This window comes from Caretta caretta, chromosome 3 (genome assembly GCF_965140235.1).
Source record: "Caretta caretta isolate rCarCar2 chromosome 3, rCarCar1.hap1, whole genome shotgun sequence".
Lineage (NCBI taxonomy): Eukaryota > Metazoa > Chordata > Testudines > Cheloniidae > Caretta > Caretta caretta.
In genome coordinates this window covers 12,098,362-12,126,350 of record NC_134208.1, presented here as the reverse complement: position 1 = coordinate 12,126,350, position 27,989 = coordinate 12,098,362, and the positions used below count along the sequence as shown (strand labels likewise).

The 27,989-nt window shown below is 49.1% G+C and overlaps 1 protein-coding gene and 1 long non-coding RNA gene across 4 annotated transcripts; one reads left to right on the top strand and one right to left on the bottom strand.

Moving 5' to 3' along the window:
- Window positions 1-21: 21 nt before the first annotated feature.
- XKR5 (XK related 5) lies at window positions 22-19,232 on the bottom strand. Of its 3 annotated transcripts, none has more exons than XM_048845761.2 (7): window positions 18,928-19,232; window positions 16,134-16,317; window positions 11,680-11,861; window positions 8,951-9,160; window positions 8,070-8,239; window positions 7,079-7,190; window positions 22-3,666 (listed from the first exon to the last, which is right to left on the bottom strand). In XM_048845761.2, the coding sequence occupies exons 1-7, from the start codon at window positions 18,983-18,985 to the stop codon at window positions 2,354-2,356; spliced, it is 2,229 nt and encodes a 742-aa protein (XP_048701718.1). In that variant the 5' UTR covers window positions 18,986-19,232; the 3' UTR covers window positions 22-2,353. The 3 variants fall into 3 exon arrangements, with proteins under 3 accessions (XP_048701718.1, XP_074982447.1, XP_048701717.1); XM_075126346.1 differs by lacking the exon at window positions 18,928-19,232 and adding an exon at window positions 18,174-18,368; XM_048845760.2 differs by lacking the exon at window positions 18,928-19,232 and having other exon boundaries at window positions 16,134-16,713.
- Window positions 18,539-22,312, top strand: LOC125634694 (uncharacterized). Its single transcript, XR_007356014.2, has 2 exons — window positions 18,539-18,618; window positions 20,575-22,312. It is a non-coding gene; the product is annotated as an uncharacterized LOC125634694 (long non-coding RNA).
- The last annotated feature ends 5,677 nt before the right edge of the window (window positions 22,313-27,989 follow it).

Genomic DNA, 27,989 nt, shown 5'->3' with positions numbered 1-27,989 from the left:
CATCCAAAAACTCAGACAGTATTTGCTACTTTTTGTGGTTTTTAAAAACACCAGTCAGTCAGAGAAACTGTCAAAGGTAAAAGCTTCATAAAAGCTGAAGGATGGAGCCACTACCGTGCCTCCATAGTATATCTGCTGATATGGGGTTCGTGAGATTGGAACTCACTACAAACGTCTCTTTCCATACCGAGCGCATCCAAAATGCTCTTTTATGGTTACAAAAAAAATAAAATCCAGAGTTAGTTACACGGGAAACTAGCTTCAATGTGACATTAGCACCCAATCATTAGTTAAATACATGAACATCCATGTTGTGAAACCTGCCCATCTAGGCATGTCCAAGCTGTTAAAACTAAATCAAAATAGGGAAGGGAGCTTTTATTGCTCGCCCGGTCAGTAAATCAGGGCTCTCCTCCTTCCCACACTTCACTACCAGCTCCCTCTGCAGGGTGTTATTGACATCTCACTGGCAGCAGGCCATGTTAGTGGCTCAGCAGGATAATTCTGCAGGTTGTAGCCAATGCGAGTGGGTTAGTGCTCAAAGACCAATATGACTTCACTTCTTTTGTTAAATGAGGAGGGAAATGAATTTGCCTGGGCTTGAAATAAATGACTCTACACATTATTGTTCTGGCTAAGCGAAGCAACGCCCAATTCCATCCCCACCTGTTCTCTGTTCCTGCTTCAGTTGGGCTGGAGTCACTGCCTGGAACTGACAAACCATCCATTGTAACTGAATGCTCAGGCATGGCAAGGACATTTTAGGGGGCCATTTATTCACCCTGCTATCTGTGTCTGTGCGTTGGGTACTGGCAAGCTACAGACTGTGACCCAAGCCAGCAGCTCGCTGACCAGGCCTCTCAGCTGTAGTGCAGAGGTGTCCCTTTAAGGGCACGCCAGAGTCCAGCCAGCCCTGCTCCAAGGCTCAACCCCTCAGTTTCCCCCGACGGATCACGTGACCAAGCGGGAAGTCAGCCCTGGTTGGAGCTGGGGTCAGGCAAGGTCTGTGCTCAGTCTGGGAGACAGAGGAATTGAAGCAAGATCTAGAGTGAGGCCTTCTCTAGGGAGCTGGGGAAGAGGCCTGGAGACAAAGCAGTTGGGTGGAGGACCAAGGAGAAGGCTGGAGAGAAAGCCTGAGCAGAGCAGGCCAGCGTAGGAAGCGGCTCTGGGACAGGCAGGATTCTGCTCCTGATTTAGAGTATGTCTACACTGCAGCCGGGAGCAAGCCCCCCGGCTTGGGTAGGCAGACTCGTGCCAGGGAAGATCACGGTGCTTTGTTGTGAACTCGTGTTTGCCCTGAAAGGGAAAGACACTTGCTTCGGGCAGAGGTCAGGGTACAAAAACCACCCAGCCGCCCCGGCAGCAGCTGTTCCTCCAAGCTGGGGAGAAGCAAGTAGCGAGGGAAACAACCCTCTGGAACGAGGGCTGCTAATGGCCAAGTTTCAAGACGTTGTCACAAATACATAAGAGGCACCCTGCTTTAGTTGGTTAGTAAGATCTTAAAATGCCTGATTTAACATCTGTACCTTCCCTTTGCTGCAGGCAGCAGAGCTAGGCCAATGTCGCGGAGACTACAGTTCCTACTGCTGCAGCCTATCCTCAGTCTTAGAGTCAGAGCCAGGCAGAGAGGCTGGCATTGCTAGCATGCTCTGTGCAAGCCACTCGGCCAGTTTCCCATCAACCACCTCTCCTTTCCCAAGTAGTTAATGCATTAGAAAAATGTTTGCATTTTTGCTCTGATGCACTTTTAAGCTGTAAAAGTGACTGAAAATCATGGCTGGTGCTGGATATGTGCTCGTTCCCGAGCAGTGGAGGATTCCGTAGCCCACTGTTAGTCACCTGAGACAGTCCCTTGCCCAGTCCAGTGAATGCCTGCCATCGCAGGATTTCACGACTAATGGAACAGCCCTCCTGGCCCACCCACTGAACCCTAAACATACCCAAGTACTACCGTCACAACCGCCATTAAGCAGCAGAATTGCTGCCCCAATACTTAAAGCAGGTTCTGCTACTGCCAATTTACTATGCAACTCCTGCCATTGTGTCCCCAGATTGCAGAAGAGCGTGGCCATTTTAGAGGGAGCAAGCACACATCTCCAGAGTTGGACTCTAGCAGGAGCGGTAAGAGACAGCACACAACTGGGGAGCTACTCTGCATGATACAGTACGTGGATGCAGGAAGGAGGAATCTAGCAACGTACTCACAGCAGAAAAGGTTAGAGCTCCAGACAGACACGAACTGGAGCTGTACGCTCCTATGGAGACTTAAGAGTAAATTATTAACAAGACACCAAGGGACTAGATTGGACACCAAACACAGGGCCCCAGTTGGTTCATTTACAGTCTCATTCCATTACAACTGCTCCATCAACCCCGTCAGTTTCGTCCTCTCCTTTGCCTCCCCCAACCTGCAGTCCTGGCTGGGCGGGTCAGCCTTGGGGGTGGACGTGTAGCACGGTTCCTCAGCTGGCCTTAGTCTCCTCTTCACAGCAGCAACCCAAGTCCCAACGGATGTGGTGCCCCCGTGGTTGCACTGTGCCTTCCGGACTCCCTCCTGCTCAGTGAGCTCCGAGGTCTCCTCGGATGAATTCAGTGCATTGCACTGATGGGTGCAGCAGAAGGACGGACTGCTCTGCAGCAAGCCAGGAGTGCCAACGCCCAGGATTGGACTGATATTAGCCATGGTGATGGGGAAGCCATCTCCTTTACCTACAGTGTTGTCAGTTACAGGCCTGAGCCTGCTGTCCTCCACCAGCTCCACAAGGCCATCAGCCGCACAGCTGGCTGCTCCCCCACCTCCGTTCAGAGATGCAGTGACCTCTGCATTGGCACTGAAATACAGAGTGGGACTCTCGTGCATCTGAGCTGTCCCTTCTGGGTGCTCCACAATGGCTTCCAAGTCAGAGTTGCCGTTGGCACTGCGGTTTGGAGCGAGAGGAGCGGACACGCCTCCCGCTTTGTCTGCCTGAGCTTCATGTCTGCTCGTCAAGCCTGTGCAGTCGGGGGCTTTTGCCGTTGGCCTGTGCTCCTCTGGCAGGGTTAGCGGCGTTATTACAGAGTACGTGTTGTGTTCGCTGCTTGCTAAAGTGAGGTAAGTAGTCTCCTTTCTGCTCAGGCTTTCTCCAGCTCCGTTCTCTTCTGCCTGAAACCTCTGTCCTACCACTCTGGCTTTAGGAGTTCCAGGGCATTTTCCCATTGAAGAAAAGCCAAGATTGGTCTTCGGCCCAAGCATGGCACTGCAGTGTTTGCTTGCCACCAATCCTGAAGGGTAAAGCTCCCCAATTCCACCATCTCCAAAGGCTGCGTTGATCTTGGACACATCCCCAGTTTTCAAGGCTAGCTTTACCAACAGCCAGTGATGATGGTTCACCCAGCTGTCCTTCACAGAAGTATGACCTTCAAGTTCTCCTAGTGAGATCTCACTGTGTGCTCTAGAAGCAGGCCTGGTATGCACCACCTTGGAGACTTCTGCATTTGAAGAGACAATGTCCCCCTGAGCTGAAATTCCAAAGCTCTCCCCAGCTTCGTTTATGGACCGGAAAGTGGATCCTTCTGTCCCGTTATACTTTGCAGTTGTGATGCTGCAAGATTTCTTCAGGAAACTCTGCCAGATCTCTGTGGATTTGGGGTGTAGCAGACTATAATAGATGACCAGAGCGGCAGAGCCTGAAAGAAAGCAAAGGGGAACAAGGTGACATTTTTGCCAACACCCCAACATTGTGGCATATAGTGCGAAACAGTTAGGGATACTGATGTGATTAGGTATCTAAATAGTGGTACCATGGCGGATATTCAGTGGAGTGCAAAGTTGCCGAGGTAGGGTCTGCTTTACAATTTAAGCGTTTTCAGTTGCTTATGTAAAGGACGCAACTGTAGCTGTGTCACGGGGAGGGAAAACGCACCAGTAGCTAGATGCAACCTGGCTGCCGGAATCTATACGAAGAATGCTTCTGGGAGCATGAATACCACTTGCTAGGACCGTCACTTGATGGGTTCATGTGCAGAGATAAGCAGTCCCTAAGTACTGGGAGGTGATATGTGAGGGCAACCATCCACCTAAGACAAGGATCCAACAGGAGACTTGAGCAGAGCTAAGCATCTCTGCACCACCGCTACCTAGTCAGAAGGGACGTCACTTGGTTTTAGACCCAAATTTAGCACTCATTCAACGCAGACTTACTGCTTGCCAGTGGAAATTATTCCAGAGTGCTTACTCAAGGCATTTTCTTTAAATCAGACTGAACTGCTTCTCCAACTCTCACAGCCTTCCAGCCTTCCGGTTGTGCTGCGGGGAGTTCCTCATTTTATTCGGGCCACCAACGTCCTTTGTCACTGGCAGATTGAGGTTAAGAGCTTGTGGTTAGCAGAGGATGTAGGAGGACAAGGCGTGGGTGGCCGAATAGCAGCTCCGAAATAAGAACATACGCCACTCCTAACTCCAGTCCAGAAGACAGTTCTGCACCAGGTTTGGTGCACAGCCACCGGGAGGCCAGGAAGAGGGTTGGGTGAAGAACAGCCCCAAGCTCCGCAGGGCTCAGGATGCAGAGAGATGGTGTTAGAGCAACACCGGGCTGGGAGGCCCGATGAACAGGAGCCGCTGGGCTCTGGGGTTGTATTTCTGGAAAAAGGCATTCAGAAAACAAGCTGGCGGAAGGAACACCAGTGGATTAGTGGTGCCATCGTGCAGTGAAGCAGCAACGCAGAGCTGCTTCTAAAGAACAGCTCCTTGTCAGCCCAGGAATAGAGAGCCCCAAAGGGGACGTCTAGGGCAACGTTTTCAAAGGCTCCTAAGTGACTGAGGCGCTTTTGAAAACATTACCCCCAGACTCGTTGAAAAAGAAAGCCAACGGCAGGAGAGAAGTTAATGGAATCAGTTAGACTGCACGATTCCCTCTGAGCTGCATCGTGATCAAATGCAGGATCTGCTCCGTGCCAGGCAGAATATTGCCCAAGTCCCAGCCCCTGGCCTGAGTGGCAGTGCGTGGAGTGATGACGGGGGGCAGGGAAGAAAAACAGCAACGGTGGTTTAGTGAGGAGTTAGGTGCTTGACGCTTCCCTCCCACAGTAAAGGAAATGACTTCCCACGGAGATGCTGACAAGGTTGGAGCCAGGCTCCCTCTACAATGCAAGGGTGCGCAGACTTGGAGAGCAGGATTGGGGCGGGGGGGGGGGAATTGGCAAACCCCCAAGGGTCAGCAAGAAAAGCCGAACACAACCCAGTGGAGATAAGGACAGCCATGGGGCTTCCCCCGCAACTCTGCCCATGGCAGCTGATCCCTCCTGAGGTATGTGGGAGGGAAGCAAGTGAATTAACTGCTCACTACCATGGACTTGGGAGTTACAGCCTTGGAGAGAGGAAACCACTCCCGGCTTCAGTGGCTGCTTCCCAGCCCGTCCTGTGCCCCTTCTTCCCCTGACTCGAGTCCCAGGGTCACTGCAAGCCTGGGACAGTCCCTTGGGGGTGGAGAGCATGTTGTGGAGAAGTCAGTGCCCCCACCCCATCTACGCGGGTGGAGAGGAACAAAAGGCACAAGCTGAGCTGCAGTAAGTTACAATAGGGGACAATATTGTGGTGAGCAGTCACAATGCGAGAGAATCAAGGCTAATGTTTTCTCGTGCAAGTCACTACATTGTTGCAAAGAATCATAGAATATCAGGGTTGGAAGGAACCTCAGGAGATCATCTAGTTCAACCCCCTGCTCAAAGCAGGACCAATCCCCAATTTTTGCCCCAGATCCCTAAATGGCCCCCTCAGGATTGAACTCACAACCCTGAGTTTAGCAGGCCAATACTCAAACCACTAAGCTATCCCTCCCCCCAAGGATAGTTATGCCCAACATCCTTCACAAGGCAGGGCCGCATTCAGTCCTCAAGCACATGCACCTGCCTTAATGAGAGCCGCAATCACCTGCCAAGGGCCAAATCTGATCCCTGAAAGATCACCCACATTTCTGCATAGTCCTTCATCAACATACTCTCAGCCAGAAGAAAGGAACACACCTTAACAAGACCAATCTCTCTTGCACCCCTATTCATTTAATTGGCAAGTGTTTCCTAACAGTGATCCTCCATACTACAGCACTACCAATCCCAAGCGCTCAAAAACCATGAGTCAAGCCCCCAAAATCACAAGACTTTTTAAAGCCAATCATACATTTGCTTCCTGGTTTCGGAGCCTTCAGGGTGCACTGCAGTCATGTTTTCAAGCATCCCTCTGCTACCATGAGGGCTAGGAAGTCACCCTTTTTAAAAGGGAAAGCCAAGATTGACTCCATGTTAGGAACCGGGACGCAGGTGGTCTGGCCTACTGTCAGAGCATGGGGGTTAGATCTAGTGGGCAGGCATCCAGGCAGGGAATGGACGTGAAGAGTCGGAGCTGGTGTTTACTCCCAAGTACGAGAGCCAGGAGGCTGAGCCGAGTTGGGGCCAGGAACCAAAGCTGAGGATCAGAGTCAGGGTTGGATATGAAATGCCAGAGCCAAGGGTTGAGCCAGTCAGAAGTCAGGGGCGGGGTTCAAAGCCAGGGTTGGCAGCCCATGGTCAGGAGCAAGATGAAAGGGCAGGAACCAGGGAGAGGCAAGGATCAGGCACAAAACAGGATCAAGGCAGGAGCTAGGAACAGGTCAGGAGTGGAGCAGGAATCAGCACCAGGCTTAGATCAGGTTTGCAGGAGACAGGCAAGAGCAGGGTCCCATGTGGCCGCAACAGAAAGTCTTCACAGCAGGTTGGATGGCCCACTCGGGTCACTTCCTGGCTTAAGTAGCAGATGTGAGCCAATCAGGCGGCTGCAGGCCTTTAGCGCTCAGACAGAACTTCCCATGGGGCCTGACTTTCCAAGTTCAGCGAGATGGTGGCCCCGAGGCAGTGTCAACGATCCAGAGACCCCGGGTTCTAGACCTGCACCCTCAGATCCTTCCACTATGACTCCATGAACCAGAGCTTTCAGAAAAGATACTGACCCTCATGAGAAAATTGTGAGAGTTGGCAACACTATTCTAGAAAGGTTCTTACAGTGCTCTCATCAACATAGCATCTGAGCACCTTCTGATTCACAGCGCGAGAAAGCAACAGATCTTACCAATCACGAATCCAGCCATCACAGCCCCTGTCATAAACAGGCTATCCCGCCGCACCCCCTGCAGGAGATCTGTGGCCAACATCAAAAGGAAGATGTTCTCTATCAGCATTATCTGCAGGGCAAAGGAAAGATAGCTGTCACTCAGAGCTGCATGTGCACGAACTGGTTGTAGACATGCCTCCTACCGTGGAGGGAGTTAAATGACACACGTGAATAAGTTCTAAGCTTTACCTATTTATTTTGCTCTCACTTGCTATCATACTCTGAGCTCCCGCTACCATTCTGGCCTTCCCCCCCACGTAGGTTTTGAATAGAAATGAAATATGGCTCTTTGCTTGTGACAATAAATTGCAAGTTTTTAATCGTACCTTTTCTGTGCCAAAGCATCTCCACACAGCAGCACCATGGAACAGGTTCAGCACAGATCTGGGAGCAACGCCAAACACCTCAGAACCAGCCACGCGCACGTGTTTCCCACTAACAATAACAGTAGCAGCCATTATTGTATTTAGAAGGAGCCTCCCAGAGCTGCCAATCTGCCCCTTTCATGAGCACTAAATTCACTTTGTCTTTATAACCTCTTCGATTCTAGAAAAGTATCCACTCCACTGACTGTAGCAGGGATTTTCAAGTGGAACTGATGTTGCCAACATAAAAACGTAGCTAAGCATGATGCTAAAATAAGGATAGTCAAATCTCATGCCTCAGGGCAGAGAATGATCATTAGAAGGGTCAGGAAGTAAGTGCCACCCCAGGGAGCACTGCTGTTAGAAGTAGGAGATGGGGAAATGGCTCACCTGAAGCATTAGGTGAAGGTCACAGCTGGAAGCCCCTGTTACTGTTCATTATGGCCAGACTCTATGGGCTACATTGTAGGACACACAGAAGCAGCCATGGCCCTTACTGCACAGGTCTTATGGTTAGATTAGTTCTTAATAGTTTTCGTTGTTAGCGACTGTGACTAAGAGCCAAGAGGAGATCGAGCACTTACCACATAAAACACAGCCACTCTGTACCTGGAGGGGCCGGCCTGGACATTAATGTAGCAGAAGATGTACACAGCCCCCACCAGGAAGTTGAACAGTCTCCAGTGACAGGAACTCACTATGATGTCAGTTTGCTGAGACACCAACCAGAAGGACATCACCAGCCAGTGAGCACCTGGGTGGGGAAGGCAGAGAGTAAAAAGCAAATTAGTTGCTGTGGTGAGCTGAGGGGTAAAGCTAGCAAATCTCACAAGCATCAGCAGTGAGGGACCGCTGGCAAGAAGCCCTGAAGGTGGATGGAGAAATCAGATCACTGCCAGGATCGATGTGCAAAGGAACAGACTCTCTTCCTTACACCATGTCCTGCGGGGCAGCACAGGGAAAGCTTTCCCCGTGTCGTACCAATCCTGGATGGGAGAGGGATTGCAGACTCTAGGGCTATCAAGCCAACACTGTTCATGAGCTGTGTATTTACTGAAAAGATGAACCCTGGATTCACTGACACTGAGGGTACGTCTACACTGCAGAGCAAAACCTGCAGCGCTGATTCTCAGAGCCTAGGTCAACGGACTCATGCTTGCGGGGCTAAAAAGAGTAGAGTGGACATTAGGGCTTGGGCTAGAGTCCAGGCTCTGAAACCCAGCGAGGGGGGAAGGTCTCAGAGTCTGGGCTCCAGCCCCAGTGGGACTATCTACTATTTCTAGCCCCGTACCCCAAGTTTATGACCCGGGTTCTGAGACTCAGCGCTGTGGGTCTTTCTTTGCAGTGTAGACATAACCCTCCTCTGCGAGAGAAACGGGAGCATTATGCCACCTAGTGGCTATTCACAACAGGTGACACAGGAGACTATTAACTGCACAAGCATGCACAGAAAATCTCATCTTACCTGCTGCAACAAAAACCCAGACAGGATAGACTCTGGCAAAGAGCACCAGGGCCACGACCCTCGTTCCTAGCATTCCTGTCCTCCACAACAGCTGGCACAGGAGGGCAGCCGCTGGCATGTAGAGATGACCTGGTTTCATTAGGCATGTAAAGCGGCTATAAGAGACTAAAGACCAGGAGAGGGAGAGCAGGGACAGTCCAGCACTCACACCTACAAATGAAAGAGGAGGGACATTATTCAAAAGGCACAATGAGGAGTCAGAAATCCACGGCACCTGCATTCCACAGGACAGATGGTTTTCACTCCAGCTGGAGCACTTTACCAAATGTTCCTCTGCTGACCTGTGTCTGTGCTCCGCTAAACCCTCACCTCGATTTCTCTCCTTCCATCTCTCCCCAGTTATCAGTTTTACTAGGACTAAAAGTATCTTTTGCAACAGCCATTAAAAGACCATCAATCCACTCACAAGTGTTCTCATGCTAATACACACCAGTGCATCAAGCACACCTTCTTATTATTGGCAAGATACCAGGCCTGGATGGACCCTTAGGTCTGACCCAGCATGGCCATTCTTATGTATGTTCTTATGTTCTACTTCATCAGTACTATTACAGTTTCAATGTAACTGCACCTCTATTTCCACACCCATGGTCCACTCCAGGGACGCCCATTCAGGTCTCCAGCCATCACCTGTCTCTGGGAAGGAACCCTGCCCACTCCTTTCTGAGCTGGGGGTTTTAAGGCTGCACAGCTCCCTGCCTTACAGTGCGATAGCCTCAGCAAGCCAGTCTGCCTAACAGCCAGGCCCTGGGTGTTGCTTTCTCTCTGACGGTGATAAACAGTGTATTGCCCTCAGTTACCACCCAGCTCCTTCTGAGCAAATGTAACACCGACAGACCCCCGTCGTCGGCGGGCGGAATCGAACCTGGGGCCTCTGGAACTTAGTGCATGAGACTCTATTGCATGAGCTAAAAGCCACCTGGCTGTTAGCTAAGGCTGTAGAGCAGACTCATGATCTCTCTCTAAGTGGTCTCGGTGCCACTAGATGGGACAGAAAACCACACCCTGGAGGTGTGCGCGTTACACAAACACATTTATTCCTAAGGTAAAAGCATTACAAAGAAAACATTATATAAATAATACAGATTTAAAGCCACACGAAACATCCCAGGAGTCACCCATCCATCTTACGGGGCTCTCACAGGCCAAAGTCTTTCCAACCCGTCTGAAAGGGTTGGGCCCCTCCTTGGACAGAAGATCCTGTCCTTTGCTAATCAGAAAGAAGCCTGAGTCTATTTAGGCTCATTCTTTTATACCAAAACCCCTTTCTTTGTTCCCTAGTCTCTGGAAAACCCAGCCTGAGCCAGTCTATGCAACCCCCCCTCTCCTCCCGAACTGTTTAGTCTCAGTGACTCGCCTTAACCCGCCCCGCCTCCAACCCCATTGTTAGTTCCTGGAGGCACTGTGGATACCCCTCCTCAATGGAACAGAATACACTCACACAGAAACCATTCATAAATGTAATACAATGGCCCCCAAAGATACTGCATGCAATTGCAATCGCTCTCACAAGTAGTACATTCCATTGCACACCATAGCAGTTTAGAGAACCTATGGGGAAACCTTGGTCTGTGAGAGAGGGACTCCTAGCACTTGTGGGACAGATAGCTCTGGAGAGCTGAGTCTTCTATTCCCGCCCCCACGCACACAGGAGGAATACCACAGGCAGTGGCAGGGCAAGTTTATCCCATCCTTCCATACCCCTAGTCTGGAGGAATCAGCAGTTCCTCTAGTAGGGTGTTTCTAGTACTGAATTGCAGTGCGACCTTGGGCAACTCACAATCTTTCTGTGCCTCAGTTTCCCTATTTGCAAAACAGAGCTGATACTTGACCTTTATAAAGCGCTTGAAGAGCTACAGATGGAGAGTACTAAGCACCATGGTTATTAATTCTTCATTGTCATTCAGTCCGTGGCTTCTCTTGTAAGACTACCCCTTACTGTCGCTGTAGTCACTTCTCTCCAATGGGCTGAGAACACTAATTTTATCTTTTCGGTGGACGATCATCATGCCAGAGCCAGATTCTAACCTGCCGGGGAGTTGGAACGCTCTTTCTGTACAAGGACAGAAGCTCTATGTTCCATTACAGGATGGATTTGCAGGGAGAGGAACTGGATAGTCCATCTCAAATGGCAAAGATTCTATGCCTATCCCAAGATCACTCCTCGAGCCATCACACACCCCAACAAACCCAGCGATTATCTCCTCCAGAAATAAGACAAACACGGGCCGCCGGACTGTTCTCTGTCCTGCCCACACAAGATTCCCAGGGTTTCTGCTATGGTATGAACTGGCCACTGAGCAGACGGCTGTTGAACAGCAGGCATGCTGCAGGTGGATTGAGGAGCGAAGCAGGTATGCTCTGGGTGTTCTCTGTCGGAAGGAATGCAACCACTGCGTTGGGGGGCACAAGACAACAGTTGGGAAAAGATGGGGAACTCTTGAGAGAGAAGGGAAGACACCAGGCTTTGCCGCTAAGTAGCTCAAGAGGCTAATTTTTAAAAAGCACCGTTCTGAATATGTTTTTCTCCAGTTAGTCTGCAATAGGGTCCTTCATCCTGAAAGTCCACTCCTGCTACCTGTGCCCGTCTACCCTGGGTAGACCAGAGGACAAGAGTCCATCACACACATACATCACCTTCCTTCCACATTTAAAGACTCCCCACTTACCTGGGACAAGGCCAGTCGGTTCCACCACTACAAAAACGTAGCTCTGTAGCAACAGGTGGGGCAAGGTCTGCAGCAGGGCTTCCAAGAGCCGCAGAACTGCCAGGTCCCCCAGCTGCATGAGGAGATCTCCAGCAATGGAGCTTCCTCCAGGCTTCGCAGCTGTCCAAAGAGCGTCCCAGTGCCTGAAAGAGTACACACCACAGTCAGGGCTCTTCGGGGCAAAGGATCCGTGCCTGATTCTGATCCTACCTCCATCAACTTTATAGCGTGACTCTACTGCTTTCAGCAGTTACTTCTGATGTACGCAGGTGTGATCTACAGCAGTGGTCGCCATACTTTTTGGATCGCACACCCCCAGGGCCAGCTCTAGGGAAGCGCAAAAAAAAGAAAAGAAAAGAAAAGCTGCCACCAGCGTGCCCCTGAAGATGGAGTGGGGAGAGCCGAGCTGCTGCCGCCGAAGGATCAAAGGTCCGGAAGCCCTGCTGCCGCCGGGCCAGCAGCATGGGTGTGTGTGTGGGGGTGTGTGTGTGTGGGGGGGGAGGGGGGGGGGAGGAGAGGAGGTGCTCAGAAAGAGAAACGTTGAGAACCCCTGATCTAGAGGAGAATCAGGCCCTTTGGACCCTATGCAGTCATTTCCCCTTGTGTAAAATGATAACATCTGATCCAGGGGCATTTCACAGCCAGTGTAAATGACTACAAATGGTTTGATGTTGTGGAAAACCAGGCCTCTTGGCTTTATGCTTCCGTGTAAACTTAGCACGTTGCTGGTTCTAGACAAACAATTCTGAGCAGGAACTGTAGAGGATAAAGTTATTAGATACACACACGCACACACTACTATACACACACTCTTGAGAGTTCCCTTCCAGTCGCTCTGAGTGCGTTACACTTGAGAAGGCTGCTCCTCCACCTCCAGAGCCACTATTTGATCCGGTTCAATACATGAACTTTAGCTAATCTCTTAACACTGACATAATTTGAATCAATGACTTGTACTGACACCCACCGATGTAATTTATTTCACAGCTTGTAATCTTCGAGAGGTGTTTACTTAAGGTAGATACTGGGGTTTTGCAATAAACCCTATGCACACAGTAAATACAGCCATCTGGCAGACTGGCCCTTAACCAGAGGCTGTTTACTTTTATACTTCGGGCATGTACAGCCATTCCTAACAGAGACACTGGATTTAGTGAACTAGGGAGGTAAAATGTTAACCAGTAAGACTACTGCTTACCAGTTAACTGGCCTTAACTGTCAACCCCGTGCCAGCGGGCCGCAGCGGCCCCATGCCGCCCGGCTGGAACGGCCCCAGCTGCGCCATCTGGCCGGAGCAGCCCCAGCCGCTTAATCGGTTAACCATTTAAACACAATATTTTGTAATTGTTTAAACGGTTACTTTTTTTAACAGTATTTACATCCCTAGAATGAACAAGCATGCTGAGAAACCCATAACTCCTTCGGTGCCATCATGAAAGGACAGTGCAAAAATTGACAAATCCAACGTTTAGCCTTCTTCCTCCAACGCCCATCTGTTTGCAAAGGTTTACACAATGCGTGTCTGTCTCTCTGCCATGCAACTAGAATCCTAATCCCTCAGCACTAGGACCAGTCAGCTCTACCACTGTGTTGCACCAAGGCCTTGTCTACACACAGACATTTTACTGGTTCAACTACAGGTCAGATGTTAAACCAATGCAATTACGATGGTGCAACGCTGTGTGTGCACCATGTTGTTTTCATGTGCTTCTATTTTAATGGTTAACAGTGTCCCCAAATTATGGCATCTCAAAGGCTTTTGCATGGTTTGTGACCGTGGTTAGGTCCCACCTACATTACAAAACGGAATAGTTTTGTACCAGCTCCCTAGACTAAGTAGTTGTTGTAATACAGATGTGGTTTGGGCATTTAGTCCATCTTCTTGCAGTGTAGAGCACCATCCCCTGCAATTTATTCTCCAGCGCTTTGTCCAATCTAGCTGTAAAACAGCTCCAACAGGGGGTGCTTCCACCACCTTATTTCACACCCTCATTTGTCAGGTCGTGCTCTAGTTCAACCACAAGTTATTGGGCTAGACGCTGGAATCGCTGGGTGAGATTCCATGGCCTGCATTATGCAGGAGGTCAGACTAGATGACAACAGTCCATCCTGGCCTGAAAAGAAATCCGTGACAGTTTCTCCCCAATCATCTGCTGACATTATTAAATGTAACTGCATACGCTCAAGGGCAGAGATAAGAAGTTCAGCTATGGAGACAGCTTCTAGTTTCAAACTTCTGAGAGTGACTAATTGCTTTAAGAAAAGCACAATGTGCCCTTTGAAATATCTATTTACAATAGCACTATTATACACTTTATAGGAGCTTCACAAACCAACAGAGAAAACATTATTGAATTAAAAACCCCATATTATTGGCATTAATCACAAGTTACATATAAAGTGCAAACCAATTCTGTGAGCATTAATCAAGCATCTTCCACTCCCCTTCCCTGCCTCCCAATGTAATCTGGACAAGATCTGAAAGATTTTTAGGGTCTTCAACTAAAACAAGAACAAAAACAAAGCAAAAACCCCAGACAAATAAGCCTTCCTTCCAACAACAGGGATAATGGACAGTCCCTAGGACTTTTTTCCACTACTTGGGAAAAGAGAAGCATTCTCAGCTAGTATCAACATATTGGACCACTCGAGCTGAATAACAGCATTAAGGGTGCAATGTGTCTTTGCATGTCACCAAGGTGCCAGAACATGTCAGCTTTCCCATCATCTTACTCTCAGGTCCCATCTTCGTCCATACAGTAGAACCCCTATTTGATTATCCCCTATTTTATGGGGGATTGAGTTCATAAAACTGAACATCCCAAGATTCCAGGAGGTATGGTGCATAGGTTAATTCATTAATCGCTCACTGATAGTTTATATAACGAATGGTAACAACTGGATTCAGTGCACTTGATTTTTCTTTGAGCGAGAGAACTGCACCTCATCTTTGCCACCAAATATCTTAGTCTTCTCAAACCTGGGAAATGTGGTCTAGATGAAATTATTATAAGACAGGTGCACAACTGGTTGAAAGATTGTACTCAAAGAGTATTTATCCATGGTTTCATGTCAAATCAGGACAGCTAGTAAGGTTCTGCAGGTGTCAGTCCTGGGTCCAGTACTAGTCAATATTTTCATTAGTGACTTGGATAATGGCGTGGAGAATGTGCTTATAAAATATGCAGATGACACCAAGCTGGGAGGGGTTGCAAATACTGTGGAGGACAGGATTAGAATTCAAAAAGACCTTGGCAATTGGAGAATTGGTCTGAATTCAACAAGATGAACTTCGAAGTGCAAAGTACTTCACCAAGGAAGGAAAAATCAAAAGCACAGCGATAAAATGGCTAGAGCCCCGTAGGGATACAAAATTTATATCTGCAGATGCAAATATCCACTGATATAAAGTGGCAAAAAAGGAGTGCAACAACAGAAGTATTGTATGCAAGACACAGGAGGAATACTTAAGTGGATCACAAATTGAGTGAGAGTCAACACGATGAGGCAACTGACCGTCTCTACTCAGCGCTGGTAAGACCTCAGCTAGAATACTGTGTCCAATTCTGGAAGCCACACTTAAGGAAAGATGTGGACAAATTGGAGCGAGTCCAGGGGAAAGCAACAAAAAAGATCAAAGAATTAGAAAACCTGACCTATGAGGAAAAGTTAAGATAACTGGGCATGTTTAGTCTTTTGGAAAGAAGACAGGTGGGGAACTGGAGAATCTTCCAATATGTAAAGGGCTGTTATAAAGAAGATGGTGATCAATTCTTTTCTAGGTTCACTGAAGGTAGGACAAGAAGGAATGGGCTTTATTTTCAGCAAGGGAGATTTAGGTTAGATATTAGGAAAACGTTCTAACTATTAGTTAGTTAGTAGATAAGATCTGGACTAGACTTCCAAGGGAGGTTGTGGAATCCCTGCTACTGTAAGTTTTTTAAGAAGAAGGTTGGACAAACACCTGTCAGAGACAGTCTGGTCTACTTGGTCCTGCCTCAGCACAGGGGTGTGGCCTGGACAACTTCCTGAGGTCTCTTTCAGCCTAACATTTCTGTAATTCTATGTTGGTTGAAGGATCAGAGTCACATACAATGGCAGAAAGATGGTTCAGATAACCAGCTATTCGTGAGACCAATGCCCATAAAATCAGGGGTTCTACTGTACTTAGAAACCAGGCTCGCAACTTTCTAGAAGACAGTGTTTACTCACAGTTCTGTGGTTTGACGTCTCAGTTTACCATAGGAAAATCCTGATCCTACACTGCAGAAAGAGACACCTAATACAACCCCATTGGTTCTCCTTGCCACATAACACACTCAGGCACACTTTCCATGCAAAGTACATATATTTGTCCTCAGAACATTATATCTCAAGCCTCCTAATTCTTCAAAGGCTGTGAGTTGTTTTCTCACCGCTTCCAAATCCCCAGCTTCAGCATGTGCACGATCACCAGACAGCAGCAGCCTATGTGCCCATCTGCCCGGAACCAAGAGAAGCTCAGGATCTGAACTACATAGTCAGGCAGAAGCAAGGCAATGGTCAACCAGCACCAGAGATACCGGCCAGAGAGAAGATAATGGACGATGGTGCAGACCCCTGAAAAAGGGAAAAGAAACAATATGATAGATGGTGACACACATGGTACCTCTCCCACCTCAGCTCTAACAGTGCACCAGCCTTTGTGGCCCAAATCACATCTGACCACAAGCATCACCACTCTTTCTCCCATGCCACTTCTTATGCCTCAGGGCAAAGCTCCCCATAAAGATCCACAGAGGCACTACATTCAACTCCTTCAAACTCACCGCTCCCGCAATAGCTACCCAACGCTCAGCAACGGCTAAGCGGCTCCTGTGCTGCGACCTGTGTTTGTTACACTGAGCATAAGATCTCACTGTTACCTTGTGCTCCCTCAGTCTGTACCTTTTGCATCCATCTAGCACTGGGATCGGCAACCTTTGGCACGCTGCCCATCAGGGAAATCCGCTGGCAGGCCGGGCCGGTTTGTTGACCTGCAGCATCCGCAGGCTTGGCCGATCGCGGCTCCCACTGGCTGCGGTTCGCCGTCCCCGGCCAATGGGGGCTGCGGGAAGCAGCGGCCAGCACATCCCCCAGCCCGCGCCGCTTCCCGCAGCCCCCGTTGGCCAGGGACGGCGAACCGCCGCCAGTGGGAGCCGCGATCGGCCAAGCCTGCGGACGCTGCAGGTTAACAAACCATCCCAGCCCGCCAGCGGATTTCCCTGACGGGCCACATGCCAAAATTTGCTGATCCCTGGTCTATAGTCTTATATTTAGATTGCAAAGTCTCTGGGTGACCATCTTTTTCATCATCTGCTTGCACAGCATAGGGGCCCCGATCCATAGATGTGGCCTCTAGGTGCTACCACCATACAGATTAATAATACTAATAAGATCTCTGCTCTTAAAGCAAAAGAGGGTTTGGATTAGGTTTTCAGTTTGGGCTCAGCTCTATACAGAGAGAGAGGTTTTTTCCTTCCTTAACACTTTTGAAATCTTATTTCTAAGTGCTGGTTAATGCATAACATAACTATGCATGTTAACGTCATCTTTGTAATAAACTATCCTTTGCTATGTGTGCATCCAGCACAGCGGTTCTCAATCTATTGAACATTGTGGGCTGCATCCAATACTACCTGTATGGCCCTGAGGATGTCACATAGGCCGCAGCTGTGTACTGACTGGGCCGCAAGTGGCCCACGGGCCTGCAGGTTGAGAACCACTGATCCAGCACCTTGCTCCATGACTGGGGCTCCTAGGTGCTATGGGAATACAAATCACAAATAGATACTCTCTCCTCAATTTAACCAAAGCCCTTTAAACACGTAGGGGCTTGTTTTCTGGAGGGTGTGTATAAAGCAATGAGTAAAATGATACCTAGAGCTCTCCTATTGCATCTTCATCAGTAGATTGCACAGTGCTTTATCCCGGGGGTCAGCCTGATTATCCTGCCTCTTCCACCGGTCTGCCTAAGGTTTAGCAGACTGGTGGTAGAGGCAGGAACCAAATCCAAGTCTCCTGAGTCCCAGTCTAGCGCTTTATTCACATAGGCCACACATTTGTCCCCCCCAAAGAAGTAGCAATCATTTCTGTCTGCCCTTTCGTAGTCACCTGCTGTCAGGGATGGATCTAGAATAGCTCAGTGGGATGCCCAGGAACAGCTCAGGCCAATCCAGATCCTAACTTCCCAAACTCTGGGTTTGCTCAGGTCCAGGATTCTGGTGCAGGCCAGTCACTGAAAATAAGGGAGAGCTGCCCTGGGACCCTCCCTAGCCAGCAGCCCCGAGGCAGGGGCATCAGCCTGCCCAGCACAGGGTGAAGCCTCTCCCATGCACCTGCCTGCTCCAGTATGGGCCCGAAAGGCAGCAGCTAGGATTGCAGATTCAGGTTGGAGGCATTCCTGGAGGTTTACTGATTTCATCCCGTGCCCTAACCTCTCATTAAAGATTCCTCTTTAATTCCTGCAGGTGCCAGGACCGTCCTGGAGAGCTAGTAACCCTAGTGGCAGCTTCCCCCCCTGGGGCAGCCTGCAGAGGAAAGGGGGGCGGCAGCAGGATCGGCGGCAGAGCCCGGCACGCAAAGGGTTAAAGATTTTAAAAACGAGACGCGCGCGCGCGCGCTCGTCCCGGCGGCGCTCTCCTCCTTGCTGCGCCGCAAGGAGCCGGCCAGAGCCGGGCCCGATCCCCGCGCCCTGCACCGGTTCCCGTGCCAGGGGCTCAGCCCTGCACGCTGCCCCCCGGCGCAAACCAGTCGGCCACGTGCATGCTCCCCGTTCAGTCGTGGGGCCGGGACAAGAAGGCTGCTCCGCAGCTCACAGCGGCTGTTCGCAGGAAGGAAGGGGGGGGGCGGTGGGGTGGGTGCAGCTTTGCCGGGTGCCCGGTGAGTGTGTGCGTCGTTCCGCTGGCGAGTTGCATGGGTGCCCGCTGCGGGGCGCGGGGGGGGGGGCAGCTCTGGGGGGCGCAGAGCGGGTGTGTGTAGCGCCATTCATGCGTGGCAGGCAGAGGGGTGCAGCGCACGAGGGACATGCAAGTGCGCTGGGGGGGCGGCACAGTTAGTGGTGCAGCCCCCCCGGTTAGCTGCAAGGCTGCAGGCAGCGCGGTAACACGGGGGTACGCTGCGTTGGGGGTCCGCTGCCGGTGCAGCCCCGCTCCTCAGCTGCCGGTCCCGCCGGGCCCCCGGGAGACTCACGCGCGCCCTGTTCCGCCGCGAGCAGCAGGAGCGAGAGTCCCGCGAAGGCGGCGCGCATCCTCCTCCTTCTCCCGGCGCGGCGCCCTGCTCCGGTGCAAGGATCCCGGAGCAGCCCGGCTCCGCTCTCCCCGCCCCTTCAAGGGCCGGCCGGCCGGCCAGCCCCAGGCCTTCGCCTCCCGCCTTCGCAATGCTCCCTCCCCGTTAGCGGCCGGGGAGGTCGGTTCGGCCAGCGGAGCAGCAGCAGCTGCCTTTGCAGGAACAGGCGCCGGCTCCCCTGCCAACTTTCTAATGGCACAAAGCCCAACAGCTTTGCCCCTGACTAGCCTCCCTCCCTGAGACCCCGCCCCTTCGCCAGGGCCCTGCCCCTGCTCACTCCATCCCACCCCTTCAGTCCTCAGCTCTCCCACCCCCACTCACTTTCACTGGGCTGGGGCAGGGGGTTGGGATTGTGGGCTCTGGGCCAGGGATGAATTCAAAGCAAAAAAAGGTTTCTCTCACCATATGGGAGCAGCAGTTTGGTTGGATTCCTCCAGCCAGGACCACTCCCCCAGTTCATTTGAGCATAAGCTTTTGTGAGCTGCAGCTCACTTCGTCCGATGAAGTGAGCTGTAGCTCACGAAAGCTTATGCTCAAATAAATTGGTTAGTCTCTAAGGTGCCACAAGTCCTCCTTTTCTTTTTGCGAATACAGACTGACACGGCTGCTACTCTGAAATCCCCCAGTTCAGTGATGCTTCCTTTGTCTTTCAAAGGAAGGCTGTAAATAGAGATGAGGGAAAAGAGGTGATTTGGGGCCTCTGTTCCTCATTTTTATATCTTTTCATCCTCTTTGAGAATCATCTCCAGCTGGAGTTCTGGTGACAGCCAGTCTGTTTACATGGGAAGTAAATTTTCCCTTTATGCCCTTCTGCTTGCCAAAGAATGGCCGCTTAACCAGGTGATAGTCCATTTGATTTTGTTGACACTTGCCTGCGGTGTTAGTTTGCCTTTGTATCTGAGGAAGTGGTTTGTGCCCGCTTTTCTAAACCTGGAGCATGTCTCACAGTAGAATATTATAACTTTTACACACAATGTTGCTACACACATTTTACCATGACAATAATGATCAGCAAATTATGAGTTTTCAAATGATACTTTCCAGGGCATACTTTGTACAAGATTTATTATAGTTTTGTAAAAAGGATGAACACGAGGGTACAGACTGTCACATAGGCCCGTAAGCCTAACTTCAGTACCAGACAAATTGGTTGAAACTATAATAAAGAACAGAATTATCAGACACGTTGTTGACCATAATTTGTTGGGGAAGAGTCAACATGACTTTTGTCAAGGGTAATTATGCCTCACCAATCTATTAGAATTATTTGAGTGGTCAACAAACGTGGACAAAGGTGATCCAGTGGATATAGCATACTTGGACTTTCAGAAAGCCTTTGGCAAGGTCCCGCACCGAAAGCTCTTAAGCAAAGTAAGCAGTCCATGGAGCTTCTGGGACCTGAAGCATTCCTCTCACAATATATGTGAAATTCAGCTTTACAAAGTATCATTTTTTGGCCTTGAGAATCCATAAAGATTTTTCCTGTGTTCATGCACTGAACCGTCCGTGAATTACTGAGACAATAACATACTGTTTTATGTGTGCTCGCAGGTCCCTCAACCTCAGCTGGCCATTGTACTTCGGCAGCTCAGGCACCCGGCAGCAGAACCCTGGGTCTTCATTTCATCCTGGATCGGTCAAAGAGGAAGGGCTTCCGTGATGAAATTATGGTTGACAATCTGGACAGGGCCAACAAGCAGGTGCAATCTCAAAGAGGGAAGGATTCATGGCAAGTTGAAAGCACAGGCAGGCTGCAGAGCTTGAGGACAAAATGGCAGCGCGGGAGCTGACATGTGCATCTTGGTTCCTGAAACAGGAACGTGAGTTGAGCGGGGAAGACAGAGTGCAGTGGAAAGTCCCTGTTTGAGAGGCTGCTTTCACTAGTGACCACTAGAGTGCAGGATCCTGCCTCATCCACTCCACAGCCTGAGTCCCCTCCACGGTACCGTGCGCCGCAGACCAGGAGCGCTTTGGACAATTCCTTGCTTGGCAGGTGGCCCATGCAACTGGCACTTAGCAGCTGGACAGGGCAAATCTACCCCCTGCAGTCCTCCACCCCGATCCAGGCCCCATTCCCTCTGCACACGTCCACCCCTATGCTGACCGCCCTCCCCCCTGCAGAACTCCACCCCCAAGCAGTGGCAGCCAGCGCATGCTCAACATGCATGACTGAGAAAGCAGAACATGCCAGAGGACACACAAACTTAGGGGATTGTTTTGGTGGCATTGGTTTCACTGTTTACGCCATGCAGTGTTTGGTTTATGCACTTTGTTTTATTACTGGTTTTGTGCTGGTTTAATATATGCACACATAGCATTGGCAGGCAGGCCAGCTGCCGTCAGAACACCAAAACAGCACCATCACTCCCCCGGAATACATCCATGTTCACAAATAAAGGCTTTTATTTAATTAAGAAAATTAATTGCCATTATTACATCACATCATATAACATGTACAGGAACTCCTCACTTAAAGTCGTCCCGGTTGACGTTCTTTCGTTGTTCCGTTGCTGATCAGTTAGGGAACGTGCTCTTTTAAAGTTGCGTAATGCTCCCTTCTAACGTTGTTTGACAGCTGCTTGCTTTGTCCACTGCTTTCAGGAAGAGCAGCCTTTGGAGCTCGCTGGTGGGGCCTTGGAATCAGGGTGGACCGGAAGCCCCCTTATCAGCTCCCCTAAGTTCCCTGGGGGGCAGCCGCTCAGCAGGCTATCAATTGCCAGGCACTTCAACTGTCCCTCCCCCCACTGCCATGTGCTGCTCCTGCCCTCTGCCTTGGAGCTGCTCCTGGGGGCCTCCTGCTTGCTGTGCAGGGGGAGGGGTGGGAAGAGGGGGGCTAATGTCAGGGTGTCCCCTCCCCTCGCTCCTGTCCCCCACTCCTTTACCCCATCTTCATAGAGCATGGGGGTGGGGACACGACAGGGCTCAGGATGGAGGGAGCTTGGTGGCAGCAGCTGCTGTCTCAACTTGCTGATCTACTAAAAAGGCGGTGTACTTAGGGTGGGGTCAATGTACTTAAAGGGGCAACGCGCGTGTCTCTCTCTCTCTCTCACACACACAGTGTGTGTCTCTGCTTCTCCCTGCCATGCTGTCTCCCCTCCCTCCATTCGTGCCACCTTGTAGAGTGTGAGGCTACATTAACAACAATGTTGAGGGCTCAGCCGACTGTTAGTTCCTCATTTAGCAGTAAGACATCCCCTGAGAAATATCCCACCCTCTGACTCCACCACCTCAACCAAGCTTCACAATCATCATTGCTGTGTACAGGATTAAATTGTTTGTTTAAAACTTATATTGTGTATATTTATTTATTTATATAAAATATAGTCTTTTGTCTGGTGAAAAAAATTTCCCTGGAACCTAACCCCCCCATTTACATTAATTCTTATGGGGAAATCGGATTCACTTAACATCATTTCGCTTAAAGTAGCATTTTTCAGGAACATAACTACACCATTAAGCGAGGAGTTACTGTATTTTGAATAATAAAGATAAACACATGGTAAGGCACAATAGGGAAATTATATCCAGACACAATCTCTCAATACATCTATGTACAAGAATCCATAACATAAATGCACAACACGCCCCGTCCCCCCCAAACAGTCATCTCATGCATAAGAAAAATTCTGCATATGGTTTCATAAGCCAAATGTAGTGGGGCACCTGCATGAGAAAAAGGGCTGGAACAGGCCAGAGAGGCTGCGCAGACCAGCAGCCAATCAGTGAGTGCCTGTGGGGAGCCAATTACGGCCAAGAAAGAGGCAGCCAATCAGGACCAGGCTGAGCCCTGTATAAAGGCTGCAGCAGGGAGGCAAGGGTAGTCTTTCCCTGACTAGTAAGCATTGTTTTCTGAGGTAAGGAGGTAGCACCTTGGCTGAAGCAGTGCTGCACAGGCTTGGGGGAGCTCAGCTCAGCTCAGCTCAGCTCAGGCCCAGTTATCTGCCAGGTTGTGGCCCCTGCTAAAAAGGGTTGAGAAGGTGCGTTGGGCCAAAGGGGAAGTGGACCAGGGAAGATAAGTGGACGAGAGGGGAGAGAAGGAGGGCAGAGAGAGGCTGCTGCTAGTGGACCCCTGGGTTGGGACCCAGAGTAGTGGGTGGGCCTAGGTCCCCCCACCCTTGCACTGCACCTGGCTGTGGAGGAGTGTGGCCAAGACAGACTGCAACTTACCCTTGAGTGAGGGGTTAGGCTTTGGGGTTGTGGTCGGTCACTGAGGCAGGTGCAAGCCGAAGGACTGCTGTTAATCCCCCCCTCCCTCTGAAGGGGGTGAGAATGGAGTAGTGGGCACTGCTGGAGGGCAGTGTCCTGAAGCGGATGCTGCCGAGCAGGCAGTAATGCGGGTACCAAACCAGCAGAGCAGACAACGGGCAAGACACCACGCACAGAGGGTGCTCCACAGCTGACAAGAGCTAATTCCTAGAGCAACTAGCAGGTGGCATCGTGGTGTGAGTCAGCGTGCTCTTACACCCAGGCAAAAGAGATACGTGGGGTCCTCTAGGATAACAATGGGAACAATAATTCAATTTATGGCAATGTCATTTGGTGGGAATAATGTCCCAGGTTGTCCAAGAATGCAGACTTCTGATTGTTGGAAAACTCTGGCATCATGAACTTTCCAGTGCAACCCCATGTTGGTGTTCATCAATTGGCATCTGTGGTCCATGAGGGCTTGCATAATACTGGGGTAGGACCCATTGTGGCTTATGTACTCATGTTCATCCCCATTTCACAGGTGGAGCTAAGACCCAGATCCCCAAAGACATTTAGGGTCCTAACTTTCCATGATTGGGGCCCAAAGAGACCATAAGACCATATCTACACTATGAGGACTGTAGTGGCATAGCTACACCACCGTAGTTATGCTGGCATAACTCCCTAATGTCGATGCATCCTGCAGCAATGGAAGATTTTCCTGTTGCTGTAGGAGCACCATCTCCCCGAGTGATGGTAGCTAGGACAATGGAAGCATTTTTCCATCAGCCTAGCTGTGTTTACACTGGGGGTTAGGTCAACATAGCTACAGCGAGCATGCGTGCGGGCTCGGGAATGAAAAATCCACCCCTCTGAACGTCAAAGCTGTGCTGACCTAACTTTTTAAGCTGTTTACTGGGCCTAAGTGACTTGTCCAAGGTCACACAGGAAGTCAGAGCAGGGACTTGAACCTGGATCTCACAAGTCCCCCTGTGAGCGCACTAACCACTGGACTCTCCTTCCTTTCTGGGTATTGGACCACGCCCATCTCATTAGCCCTCCCTCCAATCTAGCTAGGCTCTAGCTGAGACCCTGCTCCCATTTAGCAGTATGGGAAGGGCAGGGCGGCTGCAACTCCTGATACCTCTTTCCAAGCTCCCAGAGGGTTACGACTCCCAGGTTATGAACTGCTGCCTTAGAAGAGCATGGCATGGTACATACTGGGTGTATCTATATATAATGATCATTTATTAAGGGAACAATGAAACACCAGGTTTTGGGACCCTGCTGCACCATGGAAGCACAGAATCATCAGCATTGCTTGGGACTGCTCCTCTGCTTTTCTTTGCTTCCCACTTCAGCAGGGTCTCTACATTTTCAGTTTTCGATCATCATCATCATTGAGACAGCAGTTTCCCATCCCGTGATGGCATCGGCCAACATACGTTTCAACGTGGTGGCACAGGGTATGTCGGCACACACCATTCAGCCTCCTGCATCGTCCCGTGCCTGGGAAGGGAAACAAGTGTGTCAGAATTCTCATCTCATCGCTACTAATGCCCAGTCCCAGGAGGCAGAACGTGGTGGTGAGAATTAGGGAACTAGCTAATCCCTGGCTGGCCACAAGGATGCTCCAGTGGAGAAGAAGGGGGATTGGTTGGGAGGCAGGACAAGGTCAGGATTCTTAATATGCTAAATTAGACCTCGTCTTGACAGATCAAGAGGAACTGATCACAGAACTAAACATTAATGGTAACTTTAGGTACAAGTGATCATGACTAGGTCACATTTATGATGTGCAAACTGAACAAAGTCCAGACCAGTGATATATACACTTGGTGCTTTGAAAGTGCCCATTTCACAAAGCTGAACACAATTTTGAGCCAAATCAGCTGGGAGGAAGAATTTAATCAGAAAAATGGAATGATAATTGGGAATTGTTTCAGAACATTTTATTAGGTGCCCAAAAAGCCATAATCCCACAATCCAGGAAGGCCATATTGGTTGAAAAGACAACATAGTTTAGAGGGGAAATGATAGATTTAAAGCTGCTTTCTAATCTAAATGGAATAAAGGGGAAGCAGATAGTAATGTGTCTAAATTAGAAGTTAGAAACTAGAAAATGAAGAAGGGAAGCAAAGGGACACAAGGAGAAATCTCTGGCCAGCAGAGTTAAGGGAAATAGGGAGTTTCTAAAAAATATATTAGGAACAAACAGAATCCTAACAATGGTATTGTCCATTACTAGATGGAAACGGTAGAATTATCAGTAATTCTACCGAAAAGATAGACATGTTCAATAAATATTTCTGTTCTGTATTTGGGGAAAACCTCATGATATAGTCAATCATAGGATTACACTCTTTACTTTCCATAGTATCTCAGGAGGATGTTAAACAGCAGCTACTAAAGTAGCTTTTTAAATCATGTCTGTATAACTTGCATCCAAGAGTTTTAAAAGATCTGCCTGAGGACCTCGCTGGACCATTAATGTTGATTTTCAATAAGTCTTGCAACAGTGGGTAAGGTCAAGAAAACGAAGAAAGCTAATATGCCAATATTTAAAAAGTGTAAACAGGACAACTCTGATAATTATGGGTCTGTCAGTCTGATCTTATCCCAGGCAAGATAAATGGAACGGTTGATCTGGGACTCAATAAAAAATTAAAGGAGGGTAATATAGTTAATGACATTCAATATGGGTTTAGGGAATATGCATCCTGTCTAACTAATTTGATATATTTTTTGATGAAATTACAAGTTTGGTTGATAAAGTTAATAGCGTTGATATGATAGACCTCTGTAAGGCATTTGACTTGGTTCTGCATGACAAACAAAAAAGATATAAAATTAACATGACACACGTTAAACGGATTAAAAGCTGGGTAACATAGATTTCAAAATGTAATTGTAAACATGGATTCATCATCAAACAGGTGTGCTTCTAGTGGCATCATGCAGGGATCAGTTCTCGGCCCTATGCTAATTAATATTTTTTTATTAATGGCCAGGAAGAAAACATAAAATCATCATTAATGATGGCAGATGACCCCAAAATTGGGAGTGGTAAATAATAAAGAGGACAGGTCACTGATACAAAAAATCTGGATTGCTTGGTAAGCTGGGCTCAAGCCAACAATCTGCATTTTTAACATGGCAAAACATAAATATGTACATCTGGGAACAAAGAATGTAGGCCATATTTACATGACGGGGACTCTTTCCTGGGAAGCAGTGACTCTGAAAAAGATTTGGGGGTTGAGGTGGATAATCAGCTGAAAATGAGCTCCCACTGCGATGCTGTGACCAACAGGGTTAATGGATGCACAAACAGAGAAATCTCGAGTAGGAGTAGAGAGGTTATTTTACATCTGTCTTTGGCACTGGTGTGACCGCTGCTGGAATACTGTGTCCAGTTCTGGTGTCAACAGTTTAAGAAGGATGTTGATAAATCGAAGAGGGCTCAGAGAAGAGCAACAAGAATGATTAAAACTTTAGAAAACATATAATGATAGACCCAAAGAGCTCAATCTATTTAGCTTAACAAAGAGAAGGTTAAGGGGTGACTTGATCAGACTATAGCTGGGGTGGCCCTCCGAGGCACACAGGACAATCTTCAGAAGTTCAAGAGCCAGAGTGCACCTGTCAGGAGCTGGGACTCAAGGCTTCAGCCCCACTCCTGCTAAAGCCTGAAGCCCTGGCAGGTGTGCCCCGCAGCTCTGAAGCCCTGAGACCCTCCTCCTCACCGGGCAGAAGCCCCTATCCCATAACCCTGCTGAAAGGCAGAAGTCCTGAGATCCCCCCATCCCAGTCTGGTAGGTGGAGAATTGGGAGGGAGTGAAAGGGGCTTGCAAGCTACATTTTCATGGTAAAAGAGCCACATGTGGCTCATGAGCCACAATTTGGCCACTCCGGTCATTAAGTATTAAACATTTGTTCCCTGTGTAGGTAATCTTCTCTTCAGAGAAGGTATAACATGATCCAGTGGCTGGAAGTTGAAGAAAGACAAATAGAACTTTGCTAATATACACAGGCTAAGGAAGAGGCCCTGTATGTCTCTATATTTTTAGGATAAACATCACTTTAAGATAAGAAGTTCTTGAGTTTCAGCATCAATATTTGGGGATGGGGGAACCCAATAACCAAAGTTAACTGTGTGTGGGTTTTTTTGTGTTTTGTTTTTTTTTCCAAGCCTCCTGAATGGAGGTTTCAAATGGGTATGATCAAGGGGTTTGAAATGTATCCCTGTGCTGGAGAATGCCAGTGTCTTCCCTTTCCCTTGCTGTTATTAAAGCTGTGAGTGATACAGGCTGGACAGAGGGGGTGCTCTCCATCCTTACCTCTCATCCATTTCCCAAAGGTATAGGGGGTTTACAATGTACCAGGGCCCTTCTTTCTGCCTCTAACTCCATAATGATAAAGAACAGTGGGTCTTACCAGAGGAGTGGTTATGATAATAAAGGGGGCAGAGCTAGGCCTAATATATAAGGCTGGGGTTAGCTCTGAAGTCAGAAGGAGGGACCAAGGTGACTAACCTCGTTGTCTGGTTAAAGCCATCTACCCATGCTGTACGGTTTGTTATTTTGCTTGCCTATATTTTCTAAGAAGTTAACTTCCTATAATTACTTCATTCAACATCCTCTTCGCATTATAGAGATGCTGTGACTATGAACCTTAGGAGAAGGTTTGGGTAGGTTATTTAACCAAACTGACAGGTTTCAGAGTAACAGCCGTGTTAGTCTGTATTCGCAAAAAGAAAAGGAGTACTTGTGGCACCT